The following is a 27607-nucleotide window of genomic DNA, read 5'->3' as shown; positions in this document are numbered from 1 at the left end:
TCATTCCCTATTTATATAATATGATGTCAATATCCCAAGCACATACATATATGTATATTATTATATTATATGTATTATAGAAACTTGGTTGCAATATTTTATACCCGCTACCCATAGGGTATAACTTTGTGCCGGCAGGAAATGTATGTAACAGGTAGAACGAGGTATCTCCGACCCTATAAAGTATATATATTCTTGATCAGCGTCAACAGCTGAGACGATCTAGCAATGTCCGTCTGTCCGTATGAAACACTGGATCTCAGAGACTGTAAGAGAAAGATATAATTTTTTTTCAACAGCATTTTTTGTTTACACGCAGATCAAGTTTGTTTCAGATTTTAGCCACACCCACTCCCGCCCTCGCAAATAAAAAAAATCGAATAACAAGCGTAATTTTAAAGCAAGAGTTGCGAATTTTGGTATATACAATAATTACTATAGTAGTTATGATTCCTGAATAACTGCGATCAGATCAGATAAAAATTGTGCAAGTTATTAAAGAAATACTTTTGTATGGGCAAAAAGCCTAATTACTAGGGGTTTTAGTTGTTTTGGCCGACAATCTGGTTCATTGTGCCGCCTATGGGATATTTTGAATGGTGTACTATATCGATATACCAAATATACCATTTGGTATATTTTGAAAATAATACCGCAATATTTTGCTTTTATTCATAATGGGTAGCGGGTATCTCACAGTCGAGCACACTCGACTGTAACTTTCTTGTTTTATTTTAAATTTCATATGCAGTCTTGAGACTGCATAATTTTAATTATTGCCATTTCTCTTGTGGAGAGGCCTCACACGCTTTCTTTTTATTTTTTATTATGAGTGCGGAATAATAGCTGGTCTACTTTTTCGTCTGTGGAATAGCTAATTTGACATCCACATACATTCCAGTACCGGAGTGTCAATTCCCTTTAAATTTTTTTTTTGCGCTGGGAACTGTGGAACAAAATGGCGCCGCAGGAATAAACACGATTTTGGTCATCTGTGAGCAGCGCGTTATATATGTATGTATGTATGTACATACATACATATGTATATCATTTATGTCAAACTACGGTTGCATCACTTGTCTTTAACCCATTTCGTATTTATTCAATATTTTCAAAATATAATAAACACGACTAAGTAACACTGCCCTTATTTTTACTTTTTCCAATTTCCTCAATTTCATTTGTATAATTTATCCTGTATGGGATATGATAAGAAATAATTTAAAAATCGTTTCTTTATCTTTATTTATTACAGTCGAGTCTTAAGCAATATACATACATATTAGTTATAATCAATTTACAAATGAAATTTAAAAATTATTATATTTTGTTTCGAAGATTACGCATTTAGTATATCCGAGTTACTATCATTCGCGTTGCCAGTGGTATCACAACAATATAATAGACCTGGCGTGTTGGGACTGGATTGTCCGTGGAATTGGTGACGTTGGCGAATACAATTTAAATGCGACTTAAAAAGTACTGGAAAGGGAATATGTAAACTGGACTGATTACCAAAAATGGTGTCCGCATCTAGTTTCGACAATAGTTTTCCATTTTTTTTTTGAGGATTTACGCATTTTTTCCGAGATAATGTTTTCGACATTCCGTTAACTCCTTTTGTATCCTAAAATCATTCACAAATAATAATACACATTAATAAGTACTAACATTTAGTATAGTATATGAAATCACAGCTCGCAAAACACAACAAATAACAAAACAACCAAGAATCTGAGAACCCTAAAAAATTGATAGTAACCGAATCCGTTTTCTTTCTTTGGTTTATCGTTAATCCGTTTCTTTGCAAGCTCACTATCAGTTGTTTTTATACCTATCAGACCACTACCCATGGGGTAGAAAAATATTATAACTTTGTGATGTAATACTTTTCTACCCTGCACAACCTGCAGGAAATATTTGCAGAGGAGTCAAAGACGATATACATAGCCATATAACACCCAGATTTTAGTTATAATTTTTGACAGAACTTGTTATGTATACCTGCATGTTCCTTAGCATAAAATAAGGCGTCAGCTAAAATTAACCGAGAGTAGTGAGAATGTAAGAACCTTCGTGTCGCTGCTGGTCACACAAGCAAGAGTGCCGATCACTGATAACTGCATATATTTCTAACAGCGTCGTTTGATGCTTAATTTTGTTGGCATTATTTTTCTGTTTTTTTTTTCGTCGCAATATCCGGTTGAATTGTGAAAAATGTCGTCGGTATAAGCGGTTTGTCGCTAAAAGCGGAGACTTTCTAAGCGGAGGCCCTTTCATATAAGTTTGTATGGGGACCAACTAAGCCATCGAGTTTTCCTCGCAATAACCGGTCGGACACTATAAGCGGAGTCGTTATAACCGGACTCTACTATTGTATGTTAATTATCATAGTTATTATACGATCATAACAAATTATTATATAAGTTTATATATATAAGCTTATGACCTTCTATAGGGGTTCTCTCCAAGTAAATAACTTGTTTTATATGATACTCCTATAGAGCGAATAGAGTCTGTGAATGACTAAGGGGTTTTGCTTGATGCAAAACTATATTTTGGTAAACACATTCTGCCTATTGTAACTAGGGCCATGGGTAAACTGGGATTCATAAAACGGTGGTCGAAAGAATTCAACGATCCCTACATAACTAAAGCTTTGTGCGTCTCACTGGTTCGCCCTATCCTTGAGTATGGATCTCTTGTCTGGAATTTCCAGTATAGGGTTTATCAGGATAGGATTGAGTCGGTGCAGAAACAATTTTTGATATTTAGTTTAAATTTGAACCCTAATATTAGATTGCCACCTTACTACAGTATACTTTTATTACTAAACCTTCCATCTCTTACTGAATCATGCAATCTGCTTTTTTCATTCAGAGACTAATTAATTGTGAAATAGACTCTTTGGAGTTGTTAAGTCAAATTAGTTTTGCGGTTCCGGTCAGGATCACTCGGAATTTTCTTCCCCTTCTCATTCGACGTAGAACTACTAGCTTTGCTTGCCATAATCTCATCTGTATTCTGTGTGTGATTTATAAGAATCTCAATAACGTAGTTTGCTCCAGTAAATCTATTCCTCTGCGTAAAACCTTATTATTAGCATATTTATCGAGTTTTTAATTGTTTTTTATCTTCTTATACATATATCCTAACATATTTTGCTTTCCTAGTATAGTTTACTAGTGTATTTAATAAGCTGTCCAGCGTCTTTTTAATATTTATTCGAAGTTTTTGATTAATGCATGCTGTTCACAAATTTATTTTGATGATGGTACTGCAGTTAGTACGTCAACGTCCAAATAAATCATTATTAATGCTTTGGAATATGCATTAATCTGCTTTTTAAATGCTCTTATAGTTTCTGCGATCTATGTGTATGTAGAAATATATATTTTGAAACCTAGTAAAGAGTAAAGTACAATTTAAACTACACAACCTTAACATTATGATAATATATTAATGCTTGTGTTTACCAAACGAACAAAATTGCATTTTTTTTTCAATGTCTAATTTAATTGAGCAGAGAAGTGCTATTAAATTTTGTTTGCGCAGTGAAATTTAGGCTGCGAAAACGTTGATAATGTTGCGGAAGGTCTTTTGGATATTGCCATGTCGCAGAAAAATATTTATAAGTGGTACAACGACGTCAAAGAAGGTCGAGAACGTGTTGATGAGAGTTCCGGACGTTTGATATCGAAAACACACTGCAAGCATCGCATTCACCTGATTTAGCTCCGTGTGACTTCTGGCTATACCCAAAACTCAACAGACCACCCTGGGTACGTTTCGAGTCTATTAAAGAGAAAAACCTAAACCGAAAAAGGCGCTGATGGTTATACCAAAAATTTACTATTTACGTTGGCGTTTGAAGGGGATGAAATTGATTTAGAAGAATAAATAAACATTTTTCATTTAACAAACAAATTCACTTTAATTTTTTCCCCATAATAGTATTTGTTCAAATGACCTTATAATATTCTTCGAGTTGTATTAAAAATACAAAACTGTATTTATTTGAATATATGTAATTATGGGCTATGAAAAATCAGACTATTATATATGTATGAAACTTTGCAAAAATATTTCTTTGTAATTTATTAATTGCAATTCTTACCTCATTACTATATTTAATATAACTTGGGCGAATTTCTTCAACATCATTTACAATAATTTTATCGTTTTCGTGATTATGATGGTAATTCATTTTAATATTTGATCGACTTAATGACGTGTTTATGTCTTGTGAGTGTATAGTATTTTGATTTGAACTCAATTTGGTCTTCAGGATCAGTAGTGGATCCATCGACATCGATATCGACGGTTGGACTCCCAGAAGGCGAATGGTCGGCACTGAGTGATGATGATACATAGTCTAATGAATGAGAAGAGCAAACAACATTGAAAGCACCATCATCCTTTAAAGACACAGATACTATTTGATTTTCATCTTCTGTTGTTTCAATATCGACTACTTCATCGTCCTCATTGTCGGCCGCATTGCTTGTCATATTTCTATCGTATGTTGGGCTTAAACATTGATTATTTAGATCATTGGATGCGGTGGAAATTGTGTTATTAGAGTCTTGTCGATCGATTTCAGTGCACATGTTAATGGAATCTAAAATTGGCGAAAAAGCGCTAGATATAGGTTTGTGGAATTCGCGGCCATTCGCAACAGTAGTACTAATATTATGAGAAAAAACGGTTGATGTTTTTGGCGATTGAGCAGATCCTTTATAAATGGTACTGTTCGAATCATTTGAGCGCGTTGCATATAAAGACGCCGATACAATTGCAGTGGAAGCCACAACAGGCTTAAAGGCGGATGAGTTTAATATCGATGGTACATTGAAATCCAAATATTCCGTGCTATTATTATTTACATTCTTATCTATAGCGTTGTTGCAATGAGTGGCATGCTGTGATTCATTTTTCACAATGGTTGCATTTAAAGGGGCAACGAAGTTAATTTCCGGCCTTATCCAAGGCATTGGGCAAGACTCGTTGCGTTTTCCATGGTGCTGTTGCTGGTGCTGTTGCCACATTGTGTAATCGACAACGAAATTTCGTGACAGTGGCATTATCGATAGATCGTGCTCGTTGCGCAGTGATCGATGGTGTAGATTGAACGGCACCCCAACTGTGGTGGCTACTGTTGCTGTCACCCCAACAACGGCGGCAGCAGCGGCAGCTACAGTATTATAATTGTATTGATGGTCTATTGATTTTTTTGCATATTCTATTTCTTCTCTTTTAGCATCCATCTCACATTCAGTTGTAGCCTCCAGTCTGGTGGTTGCTGCTGATGCTCGTAACTTTAGAGCCGACCCTTCTTGGGAATTTGGTGAATTTCGGCTACTGTTGCTGCAGCCTACAAGTCGTTTTCTTGTGCCACCATTAAACATGGCTTTCACGTCCTCCCACGCATGCACAATTTTTTCATCCTGCCCATGTCCACAAAGTGTCATGTGTCGACGCCAAGAATTGAAGTTCGCCGCATCTGGCTGGATATATCGATCGTTACTGGTTAGCCGATGGGAGTGAAATATGAATTTGTTTGGTGAAAAAAACATGCCACAGAAGGTACACTTGATGCATTTGGCACGTGATGAGTTGTAGCGTGATGGCAAAAAAGATCCTCGACATCCCCAGGCGCATTTGTGCTGCACGTTGAACGCAAAATCGTCGGGAAGCCGTGGTGGCGTATTATCGCCCAAGAAACTTTTACATAAGCGTTCAGCCTCGCGGCGTGTTATCATTCCACATCGGCGCGAACTCACTGGCATTGCGCCTGCTCTTTTCGCAGAATCTCCAATTGAACGGGAGTGCACTGCACACACGTTATACCCAGAGCTACGCGGCGATTGTGGATTTCATTGTAACTGAATTGCTTTAGGAGAGTATTTGAGATTTGCGCCAAACACAATCGTTCTTGACCCTCAATGTATAGTGATACAATAGGTATGCCATAAAGTAATACTGAACTTACCTATTACTGTGGAACAAAATGGCGCCGCAGGAATAAACACGATTTTGGTCATCTGTGAGCAGCGCGTTATATATGTATGTATGTACATACATACATATGTATATCATTTATGTCAAACTACGGTTGCATCACTTGTCTTTAACCCATTTCGTATTTATTCAATATTTTCAAAATATAATAAACACGACTAAGTAACACTGCCCTTATTTTTACTTTTTCCAATTTCCTCAATTTCATTTGTATAATTTATCCTGTATGGGATATGATAAGAAATAATTTAAAAATCGTTTCTTTATCTTTATTTATTACAGTCGAGTCTTAAGCAATATACATACATATTAGTTATAATCAATTTACAAATGAAATTTAAAAATTATTATATTTTGTTTCGAAGATTACGCATTTAGTATATCCGAGTTACTATCATTCGCGTTGCCAGTGGTATCACAACAATATAATAGACCTGGCGTGTTGGGACTGGATTGTCCGTGGAATTGGTGACGTTGGCGAATACAATTTAAATGCGACTTAAAAAGTACTGGAAAGGGAATATGTAAACTGGACTGATTACCAAAAATGGTGTCCGCATCTAGTTTCGACAATAGTTTTCCATTTTTTTTTTGAGGATTTACGCATTTTTTCCGAGATAATGTTTTCGACATTCCGTTAACTCCTTTTGTATCCTAAAATCATTCACAAATAATAATACACATTAATAAGTACTAACATTTAGTATAGTATATGAAATCACAGCTCGCAAAACACACAACAAATAACAAAACAACCAAGAATCTGAGAACCCTAAAAAATTGATAGTAACCGAATCCGTTTTCTTTCTTTGGTTTATCGTTAATCCGTTTCTTTGCAAGCTCACTATCAGTTGTTTTTATACCTATCAGACCACTACCCATGGGGTAGAAAAATATTATAACTTTGTGATGTAATACTTTTCTACCCTGCACAACCTGCAGGAAATATTTGCAGAGGAGTCAAAGACGATATACATAGCCATATAACACACAGATCTTAGTTATAATTTTTGACAGAACTTGTTATGTATACCTGCATGTTCCTTAGCATAGCTAAAATTAACCGAGAGTAGTGAGAATGTAAGAACCTTCGTGTCGCTGCTGGTCACACAAGCAAGAGTGCCGATCACTGATAACTGCATATATTTCTAACAGCGTCGTTTGATGCTTAATTTTGTTGGCATTATTTTTCTGTTTTTTTTTTTCGTCGCAATATCCGGTTGAATTGTGAAAAATGTCGTCGGTATAAGCGGTTTGTCGCTAAAAGCGGAGACTTTCTAAGCGAGGCCCTTTCATATAAGTTTGTATGGGGACCAACTAAGCCATCGAGTTTTCCTCGCAATAACCGGTCGGACACTATAAGCGGAGTCGTTATAACCGGACTCTACTATTGTATGTTAATTATCATAGTTATTATACGATCATAACAAATTATTATATAAGTTTATATATATATAAGCTTATGACCTTCTATAGGGGTTCTCTCCAAGTAAATAACTTGTTTTATATGATACTCCTATAGAGCGAATAGAGTCTGTGAATGACTAAGGGGTTTTGCTTGATGCAAAACTATATTTTGGTAAACACATTCTGCCTATTGTAACTAGGGCCATGGGTAAACTGGGATTCATAAAACGGTGGTCGAAAGAATTCAACGATCCCTACATAACTAAAGCTTTGTGCGTCTCACTGGTTCGCCCTATCCTTGAGTATGGATCTCTTGTCTGGAATTTCCATCTCTTACTGAATCATGCAATCTGCTTTTTTCATTCAGAGACTAATTAATTGTGAAATAGACTCTTTGGAGTTGTTAAGTCAAATTAGTTTTGCGGTTCCGGTCAGGATCACTCGGAATTTTCTTCCCCTTCTCATTCGACGTAGAACTACTAGCTTTGCTTGCCATAATTTCATCTGTATTCTGTGTGTGATTTATAAGAATCTCAATAACGTAGTTTGCTCCAGTAAATCTATTCCTCTGCGTAAAACCTTATTATTAGCATATTTATCGAGTTTTTTAATTGTTTTTTATCTTCTTATACATATATCCTAACATATTTTGCTTTCCTAGTATAGTTTACTAGTGTATTTAATAAGCTGTCCAGCGTCTTTTTAATATTTATTCGAAGTTTTTGATTAATGCATGCTGTTCACAAATTTATTTTGATGATGGTACTGCAGTTAGTACGTCAACGTCCAAATAAATCATTATTAATGCTTTGGAATATGCATTAATCTGCTTTTTAAATGCTCTTATAGTTTCTGCGATCTATGTGTATGTAGAAATATATATTTTGAAACCTAGTAAAGAGTAAAGTACAATTTAAACTACACAACCTTAACATTATGATAATATATTAATGCTTGTGTTTACCAAACGAACAAAATTGCATTTTTTTTTCAATGTCTAATTTAATTGAGCAGAGAAGTGCTATTAAATTTTGTTTGCGCAGTGAAATTTAGGCTGCGAAAACGTTGATAATGTTGCGGAAGGTCTTTTGGATATTGCCATGTCGCAGAAAAATATTTATAAGTGGTACAACGACGTCAAAGAAGGTCGAGAACGTGTTGATGAGAGTTCCGGACGTTTGATATCGAAAACACACTGCAAGCATCGCATTCACCTGATTTAGCTCCGTGTGACTTCTGGCTATACCCAAAACTCAACAGACCACCCTGGGTACGTTTCGAGTCTATTAAAGAGAAAAACCTAAACCGAAAAAGGCGCTGATGGTTATACCAAAAATTTACTATTTACGTTGGCGTTTGAAGGGGATGAATTTGATTTAGAAGAATAAATAAACATTTTTCATTTAACAAACAAATTCACTTTAATTTTTTCCCCATAATAGTATTTGTTCAAATGACCTTATAATATTCTTCGAGTTGTATTAAAAATACAAAACTGTATTTATTTGAATATATGTAATTATGGGCTATGAAAAATCAGACTATTATATATGTATGAAACTTTGCAAAAATATTTCTTTGTAATTTATTAATTGCAATTCTTACCTCATTACTATATTTAATATAACTTGGGCGAATTTCTTCAACATCATTTACAATAATTTTATCGTTTTCGTGATTATGATGGTAATTCATTTTAATATTTGATCGACTTAATGACGTGTTTATGTCTTGTGAGTGTATAGTATTTGATTTGAACTCAATTTGGTCTTCAGGATCAGTAGTGGATCCATCGACATCGATATCGACGGTTGGACTCCCAGAAGGCGAATGGTCGGCACTGAGTGATGATGATACATAGTCTAATGAATGAGAAGAGCAAACAACATTGAAAGCACCATCATCCTTTAAAGACACAGATACTATTTGATTTTCATCTTCTGTTGTTTCAATATCGACTACTTCATCGTCCTCATTGTCGGCCGCATTGCTTGTCATATTTCTATCGTATGTTGGGCTTAAACATTGATTATTTAGATCATTGGATGCGGTGGAAATTGTGTTATTAGAGTCTTGTCGATCGATTTCAGTGCACATGTTAATGGAATCTAAAATTGGCGAAAAAGCGCTAGATATAGGTTTGTGGAATTCGCGGCCATTCGCAACAGTAGTACTAATATTATGAGAAAAAACGGTTGATGTTTTTGGCGATTGAGCAGATCCTTTATAAATGGTACTGTTCGAATCATTTGAGCGCGTTGCATATAAAGACGCCGATACAATTGCAGTGGAAGCCACAACAGGCTTAAAGGCGGATGAGTTTAATATCGATGGTACATTGAAATCCAAATATTCCGTGCTATTATTATTTACATTCTTATCTATAGCGTTGTTGCAATGAGTGGCATGCTGTGATTCATTTTTCACAATGGTTGCATTTAAAGGGGCAACGAAGTTAATTTCCGGCCTTATCCAAGGCATTGGGCAAGACTCGTTGCGTTTTCCATGGTGCTGTTGCTGGTGCTGTTGCCACATTGTGTAATCGACAACGAAATTTCGTGACAGTGGCATTATCGATAGATCGTGCTCGTTGCGCAGTGATCGATGGTGTAGATTGAACGGCACCCCAACTGTGGTGGCTACTGTTGCTGTCACCCCAACAACGGCGGCAGCAGCAGCGGCAGCTACAGTATTATAATTGTATTGATGGTCTATTGATTTTTTTGCATATTCTATTTCTTCTCTTTTAGCATCCATCTCACATTCAGTTGTAGCCTCCAGTCTGGTGGTTGCTGCTGATGCTCGTAACTTTAGAGCCGACCCTTCTTGGGAATTTGGTGAATTTCGGCTACTGTTGCTGCAGCCTACAAGTCGTTTTCTTGTGCCACCATTAAACATGGCTTTCACGTCCTCCCACGCATGCACAATTTTTTCATCCTGCCCATGTCCACAAAGTGTCATGTGTCGACGCCAAGAATTGAAGTTCGCCGCATCTGGCTGGATATATCGATCGTTACTGGTTAGCCGATGGGAGTGAAATATGAATTTGTTTGGTGAAAAAAACATGCCACAGAAGGTACACTTGATGCATTTGGCACGTGATGAGTTGTAGCGTGATGGCAAAAAAGATCCTCGACATCCCCAGGCGCATTTGTGCTGCACGTTGAACGCAAAATCGTCGGGAAGCCGTGGTGGCGTATTATCGCCCAAGAAACTTTTACATAAGCGTTCAGCCTCGCGGCGTGTTATCATTCCACATCGGCGCGAACTCACTGGCATTGCGCCTGCTCTTCGCAGAATCTCCAATTGAACGGGAGTGCACTGCACACACGTTATACCCAGAGCTACGCGGCGATTGTGGATTTCATTGTAACTGAATTGCTTTAGGAGAGTATTTGAGATTTGCGCCAAACACAATCGTTCTTGACCCTCAATGTATAGTGATACAATAGGTATGCCATAAAGTAATACTGAACTTACCTATTAAGAAGAAAAAAAAAAAAAGTTATTATTATATATACATTCCGTAAAAAAATAAAACAAAACAATGTAATACGGTATTTACAAGTTTTTTTTATCACATCGTTTGAGCTATCTTAAAAGACTCCTATTCCAACAGGTGTGCAAAATAAATGAACTTAAGCAGAAAAAAAAATATATTCAGGGAATAGAATCTTAAAAATAATTGAATTGTTTGAAAGATTCTTATACAAATAAAACAAGTAAGAAAGCTACAGTCGAGTGTGCTCGACTGTGAGATAGCCGCTTCCCATTTTGAATAAAAGCAAAATATTGCGGTATTTTTTCAAAATATTACAACATACTAAAAATATACCAAATGGTATATTTGGTATAATACCACATTAAAAATATACCAAAGACGGCACAATATACCAGATTGTCAGTCAAAGCAACTAAGGCCCCCAGCAAGTAGGCGTTTTTGCTCATACAAAAGTATTTCTTTAATAACTTCCACAATTTTTATCTGATCGGCAGCCAAATTTTCAGGAATCATAATTACTATTGTTCTTATCGATTTTATTGATTTGCGGCGGCGGAAGTGGGCGTGGCAAAAATTTGAAACAAACTTGATCTGCGTCTTATAGTCTCTGAGATTCAGTGTTTCATACTGACAGACGGAGAGACACACAGCAGACAAACGGACAGACGAACATGGCTAGATCGTCTCGGCTGTTGATGCTGATCAAGAATATATATACTTTATAGGGTCGGAGATGCCTCCTTAGTTATAATATAAAGTTATAATACCCTTCTACCCTATGAGTAGCTGGTATAATAAATGTTTATATTAGTTTTTTTTCCAACACATGTATTTTCTATAGTGTTTAAGCTCAACTCTTGTGTATACATAATACATATGTATGTACATCAAATTTTGAGTTTTGAACTATTATTGTATCTTTTATTGCATTTAAAATCATATAATTATTGAATACTATGATTTTTTATTTGGCTAAAGCTAAAATAAACTTCGCTACTCTTTTTTAATGTGCACAGGATAAAACAATATTTACGACTCTTTTGTGAGATAACTAATTTAATGGTAACGGCATTGCCAATTGTCTGTCTTTGAAATAAATAATCAGATCACGTAAAGTGTAAACGCTCAAGGGAAACATTTGTCTTGTCTCATGGGTTGGGTTGGAGTCAAACGCTCAAACGATTGTTTTTACTTTTTATGGATTGATTCATGTATTTCTCTCTATTAACTCTAAAAAATTCTATCTGCACAAAGAGTTGTTCAGTTAAGGGATGTCGGATATATTTAATAAGGCTACACATGTACATGTACATGTACATGCACAATTTAAATATGTAATATAGATATGTAATTATGACAATCAATTTAGATTATTTTATATAAAAATATTGTTCGCGTTTAAATGTTTAAAAAATATAAATTATTTCAGAAAGCATAGTAATGTTTACTGATTGGGCCTTTTGGATAAGTATGGATTAAATGTAATATCCGTTTAGTGCAATTGCTTAACTGTTTTTTGTTAAAATTTTTTTTATCAATGTATGGTAAGTCTATTTTATTTTTACTCTTTAGTTCCTTCTTGAAATATTCGTTGTGGGTGGTTTTGTACAAAGTGAAAAGATTGAATTGTAAATATATAGAGTCAAGAATAAGCTCTTTTAATTAATATGTGGTTTTGTTATATGTATATGTATGTATATAAAGGAAAATACCGAAATCACCCAAAATGTGATATTATTATAAAATTAAGAACTTAAAAGATAAAAAAGTTCGATTCTTCGAGAAATGATTTTTTTTAACCGACGCACGTTATTTAATTTTTGGTTTACGGCTATTGGGTTATTTTCCATTCCATTTAAGTGAGTTGGAGATCGTGGAGATCGTGGAGATCTCCCAATGGGCTCAGGAAACGCCATTTACGATAGTTCTGAAATATTAAAAAATATAATTTTATTATTGCATTCCAGCATTTGGTATTACTAATTATTTTTCGATCTATTAGCATGTTTTATGTTGTTTTAATACCTTATTAACACGTGCAGATGAATAATATAAAATTATTATATGAAAAGGTTAGATTGGGCTAGACCGGCTTCGCGGGGAGCATTGCAACATCGTTAAAAAGGGCAATATTACATTTGCAAAAGAGATATTGGTAAGTAGGGGTGCATAAAAGATTTTTATACCCGCTAAAGTTATAATTATTAATGCGTCCAGAAAATTTGGTTTAATCTTATATAAATCAAAGTTACTTATGTCATAATAATTGTTTGGTTGCGTATACCATATATTTTTAAAGTATTATAAGCCTTCGATTTTTTTAATATTGATTTGGAATATATTAAGAATAAAACCGCGCTGTTTTGCTTTTTGAAAATGAGTAGCAAGTGTCTCATACTTACTAGCTTCAAAATCGCACTTGTTACTCTACTTTTTTATTTACGTGGGCGGAAAAGCTTGAAACAAACTTGATTTGGGTTACATGGGTGACGTCTAGGCTGTTAACACTATTCAAGAATATATATTTTTCTGCAGGTACAAAGTTATGAGCTGCGGTAATAATCAAAGAAAACTAAGAAATAAACGTTATTATTATTCCAAATACGAATTATGTTATATAGTACGACAAAGAAATTTAATAGGTTAGACATCTAATTAGGTACCGAAGGCTACCAAACTAGTTTACATAAATTTGAACATATTTTAAGAAATATTTTACGCCCTCAGTTTTTTTGTGTATAACAAATGTATTCAAAATTTATCGGTTTCAAAATCAGAGTTGGTATCCGCCCCTATATATGAGATGCCACCCACATTCAATTATATTACGCGTGTGAATAGCATAATTGAAAAGGAGATTGTCCCTAGAGACAATTCGATAGAGATAATAAGGTTACGTACATTTTTTTGGTAAATGTTGTTGTACAAATTACTGAGCTTACTCGCAATCCAAATCCAAAAGTGAAACAAATGATTATGGGATTTCCTAACTTGTGTAAAAGGGAGGAAGACAGAGGGTTGAACGAATTACAAACCAGTGAGGTAAATAATGACAAAATTTTGCTTGGTATTTATAAAAATAGCAGATTGTTAACAAGTCTGACAGATGTACTTATTTAGTCGGTAAAAATAATCAAAATATTCGGGGATGATTGTCTGAGGTTAGTATCAAGGGTGGTTCAACAAAACGGCAATGTGTATATTTCTATGTTTTATAAACTAGAAGTGTAGAACATTTTAAATAGCAATTCAATTGTTTATTTTCTTTATATTATTATATATTTATTTACTCTCTTGGGAAGGGCACTCCATTTCGATCGACAAAAATTGTGAGTGTCCTCCTTTCAAAAGAAATTTCATTAAAATAGTTTTGAGAACAAGTTTCATTAAAATTAGTTCTTAAAACTATTTGTGAGTTTAATATGACAATAGAGAGAACTATACACTGATAGAAAATTTATTAGATTTTCTTAAAAAAATAAAACATTTTTTTAAAATTTAAAAACTACTAACAATGCTGATTAGATCTTTAAACTCAAATTAAAATAAAAAAGTAAGAAAGTTACGTCGAGTGTGCTCGACTGTGAGATACCCGCTACCCATTTTTAATGAAAGCAAAATATTGCGTTATCATTTTCAAAATATACCGAAAATACTAAAAATACTAAAAATATACCAAATGGTATGTTTGGTATATCGATATAGTTCACCATTCAAAATAAACCATAGACGGCACAATGTAGCAGATTGTCGGCCAAAGCAACTCAGACCCCTAGTAAGTAGGCGTTTTTGCCCATACAAAAGTATTTCTTAAATAACTTTCACAATTTTTATCTGAAGGCAATCAAATTTTCAGGACTCATAAATACTAGTATTTATTGTATATACCAAAATTCGCAACTCTAGCTTTAAAATTACGCTTGTTATTCCATTTTTTGATTTGCGGGGGCGGAAGTGGGCGTGGCTAAAATTTGAAACAAACTTGATCTGCGCGCAAACATAACAAATGCTGTTGAAAAAAATTATAGCTCAACCTCTTATAGTCTCTGAGATCCAGTGTTTCATACGGACGTACGGACAGACGGACATGGCTAGATCGTCTCGGCTGTTGATGCTGATCAAGAATATATATACTTCATAGGGTCGGAGATGCCTTCTTCTACACGTTACATACATTTCTTGCCGGCACAAAGTTATAATACCCTTCTACCCTATGGGTAGCTGTTGCCGTGTTGATAACAACACCCATATCAATGTTGCTGGGGATTAAACAGAGCAAGTATGTGCGACATTTCATTTACATTAAAAGTAATTGATGATGGAATTATGAAAACCTGATTTTTCAGTGGTAAATTGGTATTATATCATTCTACCAAAGAGAAATGTTTAAAACCTGAAAAAGGAGCGATCTCAGAAGATAGATCAGAGAGTATTCAAAATCAAAAATCGGTTTTTTCATCACTATAAATGAATTTTTACAATGTATTTACCTATTATATACTTACATATATTAAAATATGTATTTATTTCAACCGACTATGCGTTGAAACCGTTTTCGTAATGTTAAGCACTGAGCTGGCAAGTGTTTTCACCAAACGTTAGGTATTCGAATAGTTTTTATAATCGGTACCCAAAGAGCAGACGAAAGAGCTTTGTGTGTGACTACAGGAAAGATATATACGTGTTCGTATAAATATTAGATCCCAGAGACTATATGCGTAAAGCTATAATTTTTGAACCCGCTTTTGTTATTGTTGCACGCAAAACAAAAAAAGTAAGAAAGCTACCAGTCGAGGGAGCTTGACTGTAATATTACCCGTTACCCATTTTTAGTGAAATGAAAACTGTTCAGGAATACTCTAAAGATATGGGAAATTAATATACTGAGGAATTTTCAAATATGCCGAACGTAATATTTGGTATATCTATATATTATTACATTAAAAATAAACCAAAGACTTAAAAAGATGACAGATTGTCAAATAACACAGCTCCTAGCTGACTGCAGCGGCCTTTTTTGTCATATACAATTATTTCTTATGCAATTTTTATCCGATCGCAACAAATTTTGTATGGATTTTTTAATTTTTCAATATACCAAATATTGTGTATTTTTGTATTTTTTGGCATATTGATTTGGTATATTATAATAATAATACAGCACTGTTTTGATTTTTTTAGCATTAGAGGTTTAATGCTCATACTGACAGACATGGCTATATCGTCCCTATCTGATTCTAATCAATACATATATGGTATTATTTTATCCTTTGGATAACGATTTTTTTTAATCAAATAATTTTCAAGTTTGCAACCGTGGCCAACTTGTTGTAAAATAATTAATATATAAAATAAGCTTAAATAATTATGAGTTTATAAACGGTGGTGACGATTGTATGTGGTACCTATGTAGGTGGGAGCCTAATATGTGCATACGATTATGTAACAATTCATATATCACGTCAATTAACTTCAATTAGTTTAAGTGTTTTGTTTATATATACTTGCCAGTGCCAGTGTATGGTGGGCACTGTGTTCACACCATGTTGATTACTCTCAAGTTTCCCTTCAACAGCAAACAAAAAATGGCACTTAAGCAATAATGGCCCATATGATACCTTAGAAATTTGTAAATTATCTAATTAAAAAACAGTTTTCAAAGAAATCGTCGCTATCTTAAAGTTAATATTAAAATGTGTCTTTAGAATGCATAAATAATAACCAAATAAATGTAGCTGTATTTATTCTATATTTAACTACATTGGATAAATACAGGGTATGAAAGGTGAATATATTGTTTGTGTAATATGGGCTATTGAATTTCAAAATAACTCCACGGAGGGTTGTTGAAATTTGAAAACATATGCCTTTTGACGAATACCAATTCAAATATAAATACAAACAAAGAGAGAAACGAAAACCGGAACACGATAGCGATAGGTTGAGGACAGATAAATGTACTAAAATACCCACTGATGAGTTGGCAATAATTCGGTTGAGTGGTTACTGCCAACAGGCAAATAATTCTATCAGAGTATGTGTGACTATTTGAGGGCGGAACGATGTTATTACATTGTGAACAGAGACCTTCGATGGTCTTTTGTTTACATGTAAAACACCATGAATATTTAATTGGGTTAAATTGCTTGGCGATTAACATTTTGAAATGAAATGAAATGCGCGGATAATTGAGTTTACTTTGTCTAATGAGAAGACTTTTTCAAAAGCTACACCAGTCGATACAGAAAAGATAATAGTAAAAGATTAAAAAAAAAACAAGTGAGAAAGCTACAGTCGACTGTGAGATACCCGCTACCCATTTTGAATAAAAGCAAAATATTGCGGTAGTAATCTCAAAATATTAAAAAAAAATATGCAAATATTCTCGATCGGGATTTAAACTCGAGCACCACAGACCGCGATTCGAACTCGCACACCACAATTACTATAGTAATTATTGTATATACCATTAAAAAATAAAAGTTTGAACCCTGAGCGGGCTTCGAACCCGAGCACCACAACATGTTCGGCTTGCACTCTAACACCAGAACTATCGCAGTGCCTCTTGCATACAGATACAAATATAGAGGCGAGCATATATGTACATATATGCGTATACGCATACATACAACACATACATAGAAGGCGTTTTTGCTCATACAAAACTATTTCTTTAATAACTTAAACAATTTATATCTAATCGCAATTAATTCAGAAATCATAAATACTATAGTTATTATTGTATACACAAGATGTAGCTTGAAAATTACGCTTGTTATTCTATTTAATTGATTTGCGGAGGCGGAAGAAGGCGTGGCAAAAATTTAAATCAAATTTCATCTGCGTGCAAATATAACAAATGCTGTCGAAAAAAATTATAGCTCTATCTCTTATAGCCTCTGAGATCCAGTGTTTCATACGGACAGACACACAGGCAGACAGACGGACATGGCTAGATCGTCTCGGCTGTTGACGCTGATCAAGAATATATATACTTTATAGGGTTGGAGATGCCTCGTTCTACCTGTTACATAATACATTTCCTGCCGGCATAAAGTTATAATACCCTTCTACCCTTTGGGTAGCTGGTATAAAAAGCTTGCTTTGGCTATGTTCGTTGTACAGCTTGCTGCCATTGCACCAATTGATCATTTGAGCGATTTGTGTACATACAGTGGCGGCCAAAATTGAGTGTATGTTCACGACACAGACTTTCGTCACCCACAAAATCATAGTCACACCAGAAAATCCAAATTTTTTTGTTTTATTTTGATTATTTAATTCTTAATAAATTCACGATTGACCAAAGATTTTCAATCGGATTGAGGTCGGGACTTTGTGCTGGCTACTCCATGAATTTAAAATTTTGCTTTCCAATCAGTTCCTTAACAATTTTCGCCGAGTTTTTAAGATCCCCCATCTTGTTGAAAAGAGTCGCAGATCGCTAAAAAATGATTTAAGCAGTCAGATGCTCGACTAATGATGTCTTAAATGAGGAGGAGCACTAAGGGGCGCTAATTTGGCTATTAATACCGTCTATTAAGTGTAGAGGGCTAACACTCATATCGGCAAAGAAAAGGAAGCATCAAGATGGATAATTAAAAAAAAAAAGTAAGCTTCTGAGGCATTTTCTCATGAAGAGAAATAGCATTGATTAATAATGCGAGTCGCAAGACTATATATGAAATTTAAAATAAAAAAAATTGCTGCAACCAAATTGAAATAATATGTGCTTGGGATATTGTCGTCATCATCTGTTTTTTTATATTGTACATTTATTTAAAAGGCTAAATTTGAGCGGAGTGGCTATAATTTTTTTTTTTACCATTTTCGTGCCAAAATTTTGGCTTATTAAGGTTGCCAAAAAGGGTTTCTCTCAAATTTGTATAACTTGTGAAATATATTGCTTTTCAGCATATTCAAAATTTTGCTCATCTGGGAACAGCGCTTTACCAGCATTGTCAGCCACAACAAAAATATTAACACAAAGTATGCAGTATTAATACAATACAATACAAACAGTTAAACAAGTAAGAAAGTTACAGTCGAGTGCTCGACTGTGAGATACCCGCTACCCATTTTGAATAAAAGCAAAATATTGCGGTATTTTTTTTAAATATACCGAAAATACTAAAAATATACCAAATGGTATATTTGTTATGTCGATATAGTACCAGATTCAAAATATACCATAGACGGCATAATATACCAGATTGTCGGCCAAAGCAACTAGTAAGAAGGCGTTTTTGCCCACGCAAAAGTATTTCTTTAATAACTTCCACAGTTTTTATTTGATCGCAACCAAATTTTCAGAAATTACAACTACTATTGTTATTATTGTATACTCCAAAATTCGCTGTAGCTTTAATATTACGCTTGTTATTCGGTTTTTAATTTGCGGGGGCCTAAGGGGGCGTGGCAAAAATTTGAAACAAACTTGATCTGCGTGCAAACATAATAAATGTTGTCGAACAAAATTAGAGCTCTATCTCTTATAGTCTCTGAGATCCAGTGTTTCATACGGATGGACGGACAGACACACAGACGGTCAGACGGACATGGCTAGATCGTCTCGGCTGTTGACGCTGATCAAGAATATATATACTTTATAGGGTCGGAGATGCCTCCTTCTACCTGTTACATACATTTCCTGCCGGCACAAAGTTATACTACCCTTCTACCCTGTGGGTAGCGGGTATAAAAACATAAAATTAAAAAATATTCAGTTGTATCCAAATGAAATGCTGGCGATGTTGTGCTTCAGTTAGGATACTGAATTTAACAGAACAAAGGTTGTATTTAATTTATAGATTTTATTTATTTATTTTATTTTATATTGTTGCGAATGTCGAATGACAAATTTTTTGAAACTTACTATTAATATAATTTTTTATGCAACAATTGCAAACAGCAGCAACAAGTTTTGGGCTTGCCAATGCCAATTTTTATACCCGCTACCCATAAAGTAGAAGGGTATTATAACTATGAAACACTGGATCTCAGAGACTATAAGAGATAGAGCTATAATTTTTTTTTGTCAGCATTGGTTACGTTTCTACGCAGATCAAGTTTATTTCAAATTTTTATAGCGCCCACTTGCGCCTCCGCAAATGAATAAAATCGAATAGCAAGCGTAATTTTAAAGCTAGAGATTGTTCGTGTGTACAATAATAACAATAGTATTTATGATTCCTGAAAATTTGGTTGCGATAAGATAAAAATTGAGTAAGTTATTAAAGAAATATTTCTGTATGAGCAAAAACGCCTACTTACTGGGGTTCTTAATAGTCTTGGCTGACAATCTGGTAAATTGTACCCTCTATGGCATATTTTGAACGTGGTACTATATCGACATACCAAATATACCATTTGGTGTATTTTTGTTTTTGGTATATTTTGAGAAAAATACCGCAACATTTTGCTTTTATTCAAAGTGGGCAGCGGGTATCTCACAGTCGAGCACACTCGACTGTAACTTTCTTACTTGTTGCATTTAGGGCTTTTCATATAAAATATATTTTTAAAATATACCAGCTTGATACCCTGAATAAATACAAAAATAAATTTTTGGAATATCAATATATGTATTATAACATTCAAAATATACCTAGAGTACAAAATAAGTCAGATTGTCAACTCAAGCAATGAACACAACAATTGCATTTGCCGTTTTTTGCCATATACAATTATTTTTTAAATAAATTTTAAAATTTATATCCAATTGCAAACATGGTACCGTTTTCAGGAATCATAAATACTATAATTATGATTGTATGTTTCAAGAATCGACTATAGCATTGACACTACGCTTGCTTTGTGGTTTTTTTAATTATAAATATTAATCTAATCTAAGTGAAAAACTTGATTTGCATGTTGTCAAAAAAAAATATTGCTCCATATGAAATAGACTTTGAGATCTATGTAGATGTTTAAAAAGCCTGACGGACAGATATAAAAAGGAACATGGCCGTAGAGTCTCGGCTGTTGGCGCTGATGAAGAATATTTATACTTTATGGGTTCGGAGATGACTCTTTCAGCCAGTTATATACATTTGACGAAAGCACAAAGTAATAATACCGTTTTATCCTATAGCTTAGCGAGTATAAAAAGTATTGATCAATTTTTTAGAGTAGTATGATTTTTGAGAAAACCTCAAAACTAATTTTAATTTTTGTTTAATATTTTATAGTGCGAACGTAACGTAACGCCAGCTTAATTAAGATCAATTTTTAATAGGTTAAATTCTTGGGTGAACATTTCAGGTATCTACTGCATTCCCCATTGCATTTATGGAAACTGAAAAAGGGTGGAGGGATCTTTTAGATATCTTTCGTATATATCTAGAATTATTTCAGAATACGTTGTTCTATATTTACAATACATTACTTGGAGTACATGCAATGCAAATCATTTTTTTTTTTAAATTAATTTTTATCAAATTTTTCCACTTTATTGAAACCGCCAAGGCGATGCGCAACATTTACTGCATATGGCGTGCACATAAAGCAGCGCTAAAATCAGCTTTCACAAGAATTGTCTATTTTGAATGCTACAGATTTCACAAGGTCTATACTTCGACATTAAATGGTCGTGCTGGTTTAGCATTCCCAAATTATGGAACGTGTTAATACCAATATTAATATTTAAAACTTTAGACTTACTTTCATAGACAGGCGGTCAGACAGACGTACCTAAATCGTTTGTCATATTTAAACCAAAATATTCTATATGAATATATTTATAGTTCACCTTGATTATCATTAATTGAAAGTTTATTAATCATACATATCATTGTAAGTGTTCGTAGATTCACACTTTTACACCGTATTATTGCATTTTTTTAAACAAAGAAATTAATTATCAGAACATTTTGATAAGTAAGCGCTGTGTATTGACGAAATCTCGCGTCACGGAATATCCACTAAGACTAAATAAGAACATCGATTTAATATCCGCTAGTCCTGAAAGTTACCATCCTAATTGACACTACTGGAATGCCCAATAAGTAAACAGCAAATGTTCAAATCCAACCAATGAAACAAGTTATCTTAGAGTACATCACTGGCACGCCAATGAGAATAGCGCGACGCAATTGGGGCGTGATTCTATCTATGTATGCGCATGCGCTTCTTTAGCTTAATTCACCCACGATACTTTTTTGCCGAATTCACCCACCCTTAATTTCTCATTCTCCAATTATGGACATAATTTGCACATAACACGTATTTTGGTATTTGGAAATCAACGAACTGTGAATATTGCTTTTAATTTAATTAACTTGTCTTAATAGAATATCTACATAAAAAGTTAAGTGAATTATTGAATTTGTAAGATTGGAATAAAAAATGTTGTGTTCGTACGTGCATAGGAATCAGGCTTAAATACATACATACATAAATAACTTTCATAAAACATATTTGTCTGTAAAACATCTATATATGTATATAACTTGAGCTTTTACAAGATGGACAACAACAACAAAAACAAATTGCTGTTGATGTTTTCAAATTTGGTTTGATTTTTACTATTTTTTATTTTTATAGAGTACTAAATATATCGATTATCAGCTAGAGCCATTAGGTTTGCAGTTTTTCCGTTTTTGCCACAATTCTGAAATTACTTATTCAATTTTGATTCTGATCGCAACAAGATTTCCCAGAATCAGAAATACTGTATTTTTATTGTAGGTAGCAAAAATCAAAATTACGCTTGTTGATCGAATTTTCCTATTTGCGGGGCGAATTGGGCGAGGGTAAAATCTAAAACAAACTTGATCTGCGTGCAAAAATAACAAGTGTTGTCTAATAAAAATTGTAGCTCTATATTCTTCTTACTTGTTTTTATATATCGTGCTTTTTCTTTCAAATAATATTGAGAACAAAATCGATTTTATTTTATTTGATATATTTATTAAAATTAGTTTAAACTATAGCATATGCAGCATAATTTGCAATACCGCATAAGTTAACACCTTTCCGCATTCTCATATATCCAGCTTCTCCCCATTGTTCGCCCCACCAGTTCTTGAGTATCCAATAGTCTTTTTCATAACCAATCACTAACATGGCGTGATTTACGGAAGTTGACAAACAGGACACATCATTGTAAATACCATTGCTGAATGTAAAAAAGCAAACGTTTATGAATTAGTAAGACAACAAATCTGAGAACCTTTTATATCAAATACCAGCTTATATTCTATTTAAACCAAGTGCATTTGCTTCAATGATGCAGTTCTATGATGCAAATGGTTACACCAAAACTGCATCACTCGAACAAACTCAGGCAGGTAGAAGAATGACAAAGGCAATAGAAACAAATCAACCGAAAATTGGCAATTTAATAAATTATGCGATACTGAGCGCATTCAAAAAATATAAGTATACATAAGTTTTATTTATTATTTAGCAATTTACTTGACTTATTTCCGTTTCACATCTTAACATGAGCAACTTGTTTTGCAACGATCATATTTCTTTAAACACTTTCTTATTCCTATTTTTTGATAAATACATATACAAAAATATTAGCCATGTTGGCCACATTTTCAGAATCATTGATCAATGATGCAGCTCCATTAGCTGTCCCCCTCTTAAAATGATTTGGTACAAGGTTCTATTTAACAAAAATGTCAATGATGCAGTTCAGTCTAAACAGCCTATTATCCCAAACTTTGCTTGAGCAGCATTTTCAAAGTAATTAGGTGAACTTGTTGCCTCGACACACACACACTTTTCAAAGCGGCATTTTTCAGAAGAGATCTTAAATTCCTTGTTGATTTATTGATTGCTTTAAAGGGATGGACTTGAGATTCGCTATTTTCCTCTTGGTAAGAAACAGTGCAATCGCTGCATTATCTCTAATCCAAAATAAATTATTATAGGAAACAAATTTTACCAGATTGTTAGCCAAAGTAATAAAGCCATTTTAATTGAATGTTTTACATGTTGGTGCGCATATGTAGATCTAATCAGATTACAAGTGACTATATTTCAGGGTGCAGAGGATTCAATTCAAGCGTTGATCACCGCCTCTTGGAGAATCTCCGCAGGTCCACAACTGAAGATCAGCCGCGCATTGTCATATACCATCATATTTTAACTAACTTGTATTCTATCAATCAGGAATAAAAATCAGTGGTTCATTATACCCCATAGGCAGAACGAGTCATTTCCGACAGATCAGTTCCAAACATTCATTCACCCTCGCAAATTGAAAATAATTCGAATAGCAGGAGTAATTTGTAAACTACAGCGACGGTTTGGTACATACAGTCAAAACCACTGAAGTTTTAGGAGTTATTTAAAAGAAAACATTGTATATGGGAACAAGCGGCAACTACCGTCGGGTCTAGATGATTTGGTTGACAATTTGGCATACTTGTGCTCTTGGAATATTTTGAATGGGATATCGATAACCAAATATAGACTTCAGTATATTTTAGTAATCGCAAATGGAGCTTTAGCTTTCTTGTTTTATATTTAAGCGCTGTACCCAGAAGCGCAAAATCGTGTTTTTACCGCGCAACTCTATATAAAAAAAAGGCCGTGCAAAATTTTTTCGGTTTCTTTTCGTTCCGCAGTTCCCAGCAGAAACAGTTTTTACGCGTATCGATACTCCGATACCGGAATGAATGTGGATGTCAAATCAGAATTCCCCAGTGTGAGAAGCTTCCCGTGAAGTGAAATAGCATTACTTAATGTTGTGGTGTCGCAACCAAGTTGCAATAATTTGTACTTGAGATATTATCGCTATAGAGATAGGCAATGAATCTAATTTCATCTGTTTTTTTTTTTTTTTTAATAATTGCATTTATTTAATAGACAAATATTTAAGTGGTGTTGCCATAAATCCGTGACAAATTTAGGGTCATAAAGGTGACTCTAAAATTTGAAGAACTTGCAAAATATATTGCTTTACCGCACGTTCAAAATTTTGCTCATCTGGGAACAGTTTGTTTTACATTTTTTCCACACATTCTTTATGCCTCTAAATTACTAATAAATGCACCGAGCTAGCATAAGACTAAATAAATATAGGTCGATTTATATTTCATAATAACATTGGACAAGAAAGATAACATCCTAAAAATGTATTCCACGCACACTGCGCGATGAGATAATTTCGAATACCGAAAACTGTATCTCATGCACACTGCACTGAGTTGTGACATAGTAGATTTTACAACTTAAAATTCACTTGAGGATAGTTAGTGAACAAGTTGCTTATTAAGATGTAAAACTTAAATAACCAAGTCATTTGTTGAATAATAAATTCAATTTATATATACTAATACTTTTAGAATGTTCTCAGTGTAGCATAATTTATTAAATTTCTAATTTTCGGAAGATTTGTTTGACTTTGTATTCTTTTTATTTCTGCCTGCAGTTTTGATGTAAGCACTTGTATTATAGAACTGCATCATTGAAGCAAATGCCCTTCGTCTAAATAGGGTATCAGACATTATAGACACATATGTACGTACATACATATGTAGCTACATTTTGTACTATTATATTATAGGCACGCTGGGCAGGAATTTTATTAATTTTTTTTGCCGGTCTAACACCATTGCCCATTATTCCGAATCAAAATATTTTCGGGAAAAAGCCTGTATATATTATGTTTTTTCTTACCTATATAATTGAAAGGTTTTGGGAGTTGCATTTATGGATACTGCAATTGGGCCAATATGTGCAACAGCAGCTTGAATTGCATTTTCGTCATTAGCAGGCAAAATGGCCCAAGAGGTTATATTAACAATAGACAGCTCTGATGCAAATTGACAATTTTTTTTCTGTAAGAAGTCGAATATTATTTAATTTAATGTGTTTTATGTTGAGATTACAGGATCAAAAGATATGGTTTTCTTATGTTACATATGTAACATATTTGATTGCTGTTTAATTTTACCTTCGCCGTATATCTATAATCTAGAGATCTCATAATACCACCGGTTGCTTGTAGATATTTTAAGGTATTTCGAAGTGATCCGCCAATACATCCTCGATTGCCATAGGGTATACTGCAATCGATTATTTGCTGTTCACTTAAACTTAGCAATCTGCCTGTACGCTTGAAGATCTGTCCTTCAATACTTTGAGCAATGCTGAAGGCATAGCAAGATCCACATGTTTCTTGATTGCTTGACGATGTGACAAATCCATGCTTTCGCCAATCATAAGAATCTGGAACATTGCTCATTAATGTCAATCCGACTACATCAGCCATAATATCTAGCGTCTCATTCGGATGATTGCGCAATAATCGCAAGTAGCTTTTCAGATATAATTTAGTATTCTGTAAATAAAATAGTTTATTTCATAATTAGATTCTTTCAGTTATACTGATATCAAATACCATATCTGCCATTGTATTTGTCGCTAATCGAAAACTAGTTTTTCCATTTTCGTAATCCTTATTGTGTTCAGCGATTATTTTTTTATTGATTTTATACGCTTCATAACTTCGAAATTCATCATATATGCGTTTATAACTTTTGTTATAAAGTCGCTGAAAAAAATATGTTGACGATTGAATATTTTGAATTATTTAAATTATTAGAAAAGCCATTTTCGTATAACCTTAAAAATTTCGAATTCTTCCGAATATTTTTGGAAAGTTTTATTATGATTGCATATAATAAACTTTCGATTCACCAACATAAATAAACTTATTAATATTATAGCAGATCGCATAGCTGCAGCTCAATACATAATTTGATTGATGTGTGATACGTAATTTACATTGTCAGTTCAGCAAAATTTTTGTAATCCCTACTCTAAAAATGAGTAATATGAAGAAGCACGTTGACTTCATAATATACATATGTATAAATATTACCATCTTAGTAAGCAAATTTTTAGACACGCCCAAAAGGGCTATTACAATTTTAACAGGGCACCAACGTTAGCGATGAGAGCCCGAAAAAGCTATATTCTGAAAAAAACATAAGCTAAAATACTACCAAGCAGAAAACATTCGAAATTATGGGAATTTATTAACTAAATAAATTTATAAACAATCGATTTAGTATATGAGTTTTTTTTTTTATTCAATGAAGTAAGAAAACTACAGAGGGGAGTTCTCGAGTTCGATCTCCTTCTCTGTCAATCGTGGTCAATCGCTATCGTCGATAGTGGTCGATATTTTTTCAAATTTCTTTGTATACCCGCATCCTCCGTAGAGTCGGAGAAGGTCATCAGCAAAGCAGGACAAATCATTTCAAATAGGCGTACAAAATTATTGGTTGAAATAAATATATAAATAGCAGTTAACGTAAACCTAAAAAATAAAAATTCATATTATTTGAATAAAATTATTTATTATTTTCAGATAGAGATTGGAAAACCAATTTCACACTCTCATACTTTCAACAAATATGGATTATTATAAAAACTAATTAAATTTTTTTCCTTTTACTGCACTATCGACGATCGATTTTCCTTGATATCGTCGATAGTTTATGAAAACTATCAATCACTATCGATGGCGCAGACTATCGATAGTTCTCCACCTCTACTGGGCATGTATATACGTAAACCAAAAGTCTTGAATTGGATGTTACATTAATATGGCCAAAACAAATTACAATTTTTTTGATAATGGAAATTTTTCATCTTGCCATTATAAATTTCAGTATATGTTTCTACATTCTTTAGATTTTTGAAAACATA

At 33.7% G+C, this 27607-nt stretch overlaps 2 protein-coding genes across 2 annotated transcripts; both read right to left on the bottom strand.

The window, feature by feature from the left end:
* Positions 1 to 1234: 1234 nt before the first annotated feature.
* Positions 1235 to 21837, bottom strand: LOC117573222 (uncharacterized). The gene is made up of 4 exons (XM_052006249.1): positions 21593 to 21837; positions 12739 to 12857; positions 9034 to 10908; positions 1235 to 1627 (listed from the first exon to the last, which is right to left on the bottom strand). Exons 2-4 carry the CDS (start codon positions 12844 to 12846, stop codon positions 1340 to 1342), a joined length of 2271 nt encoding a protein of 756 aa, XP_051862209.1. The 5' UTR covers positions 12847 to 12857; positions 21593 to 21837; the 3' UTR covers positions 1235 to 1339.
* Positions 21838 to 22811: 974 nt separating this feature from the next.
* On the bottom strand, positions 22812 to 26666 carry LOC117573230 (procathepsin L). Its single transcript, XM_052006246.1, has 5 exons — positions 26516 to 26666; positions 26292 to 26444; positions 25845 to 26231; positions 25568 to 25728; positions 22812 to 23048 (listed from the first exon to the last, which is right to left on the bottom strand). The coding sequence occupies exons 1-5, from the start codon at positions 26627 to 26629 to the stop codon at positions 22853 to 22855; spliced, it is 1011 nt and encodes a 336-aa protein (XP_051862206.1). The 5' UTR covers positions 26630 to 26666; the 3' UTR covers positions 22812 to 22852.
* Positions 26667 to 27607: the final 941 nt, after the last annotated feature.

This window comes from Drosophila albomicans, chromosome 4, assembly GCF_009650485.2.
Source record: "Drosophila albomicans strain 15112-1751.03 chromosome 4, ASM965048v2, whole genome shotgun sequence".
Lineage (NCBI taxonomy): Eukaryota > Metazoa > Arthropoda > Insecta > Diptera > Drosophilidae > Drosophila > Drosophila albomicans.
This window is presented reverse-complemented; position numbering and strand designations above follow the sequence as displayed.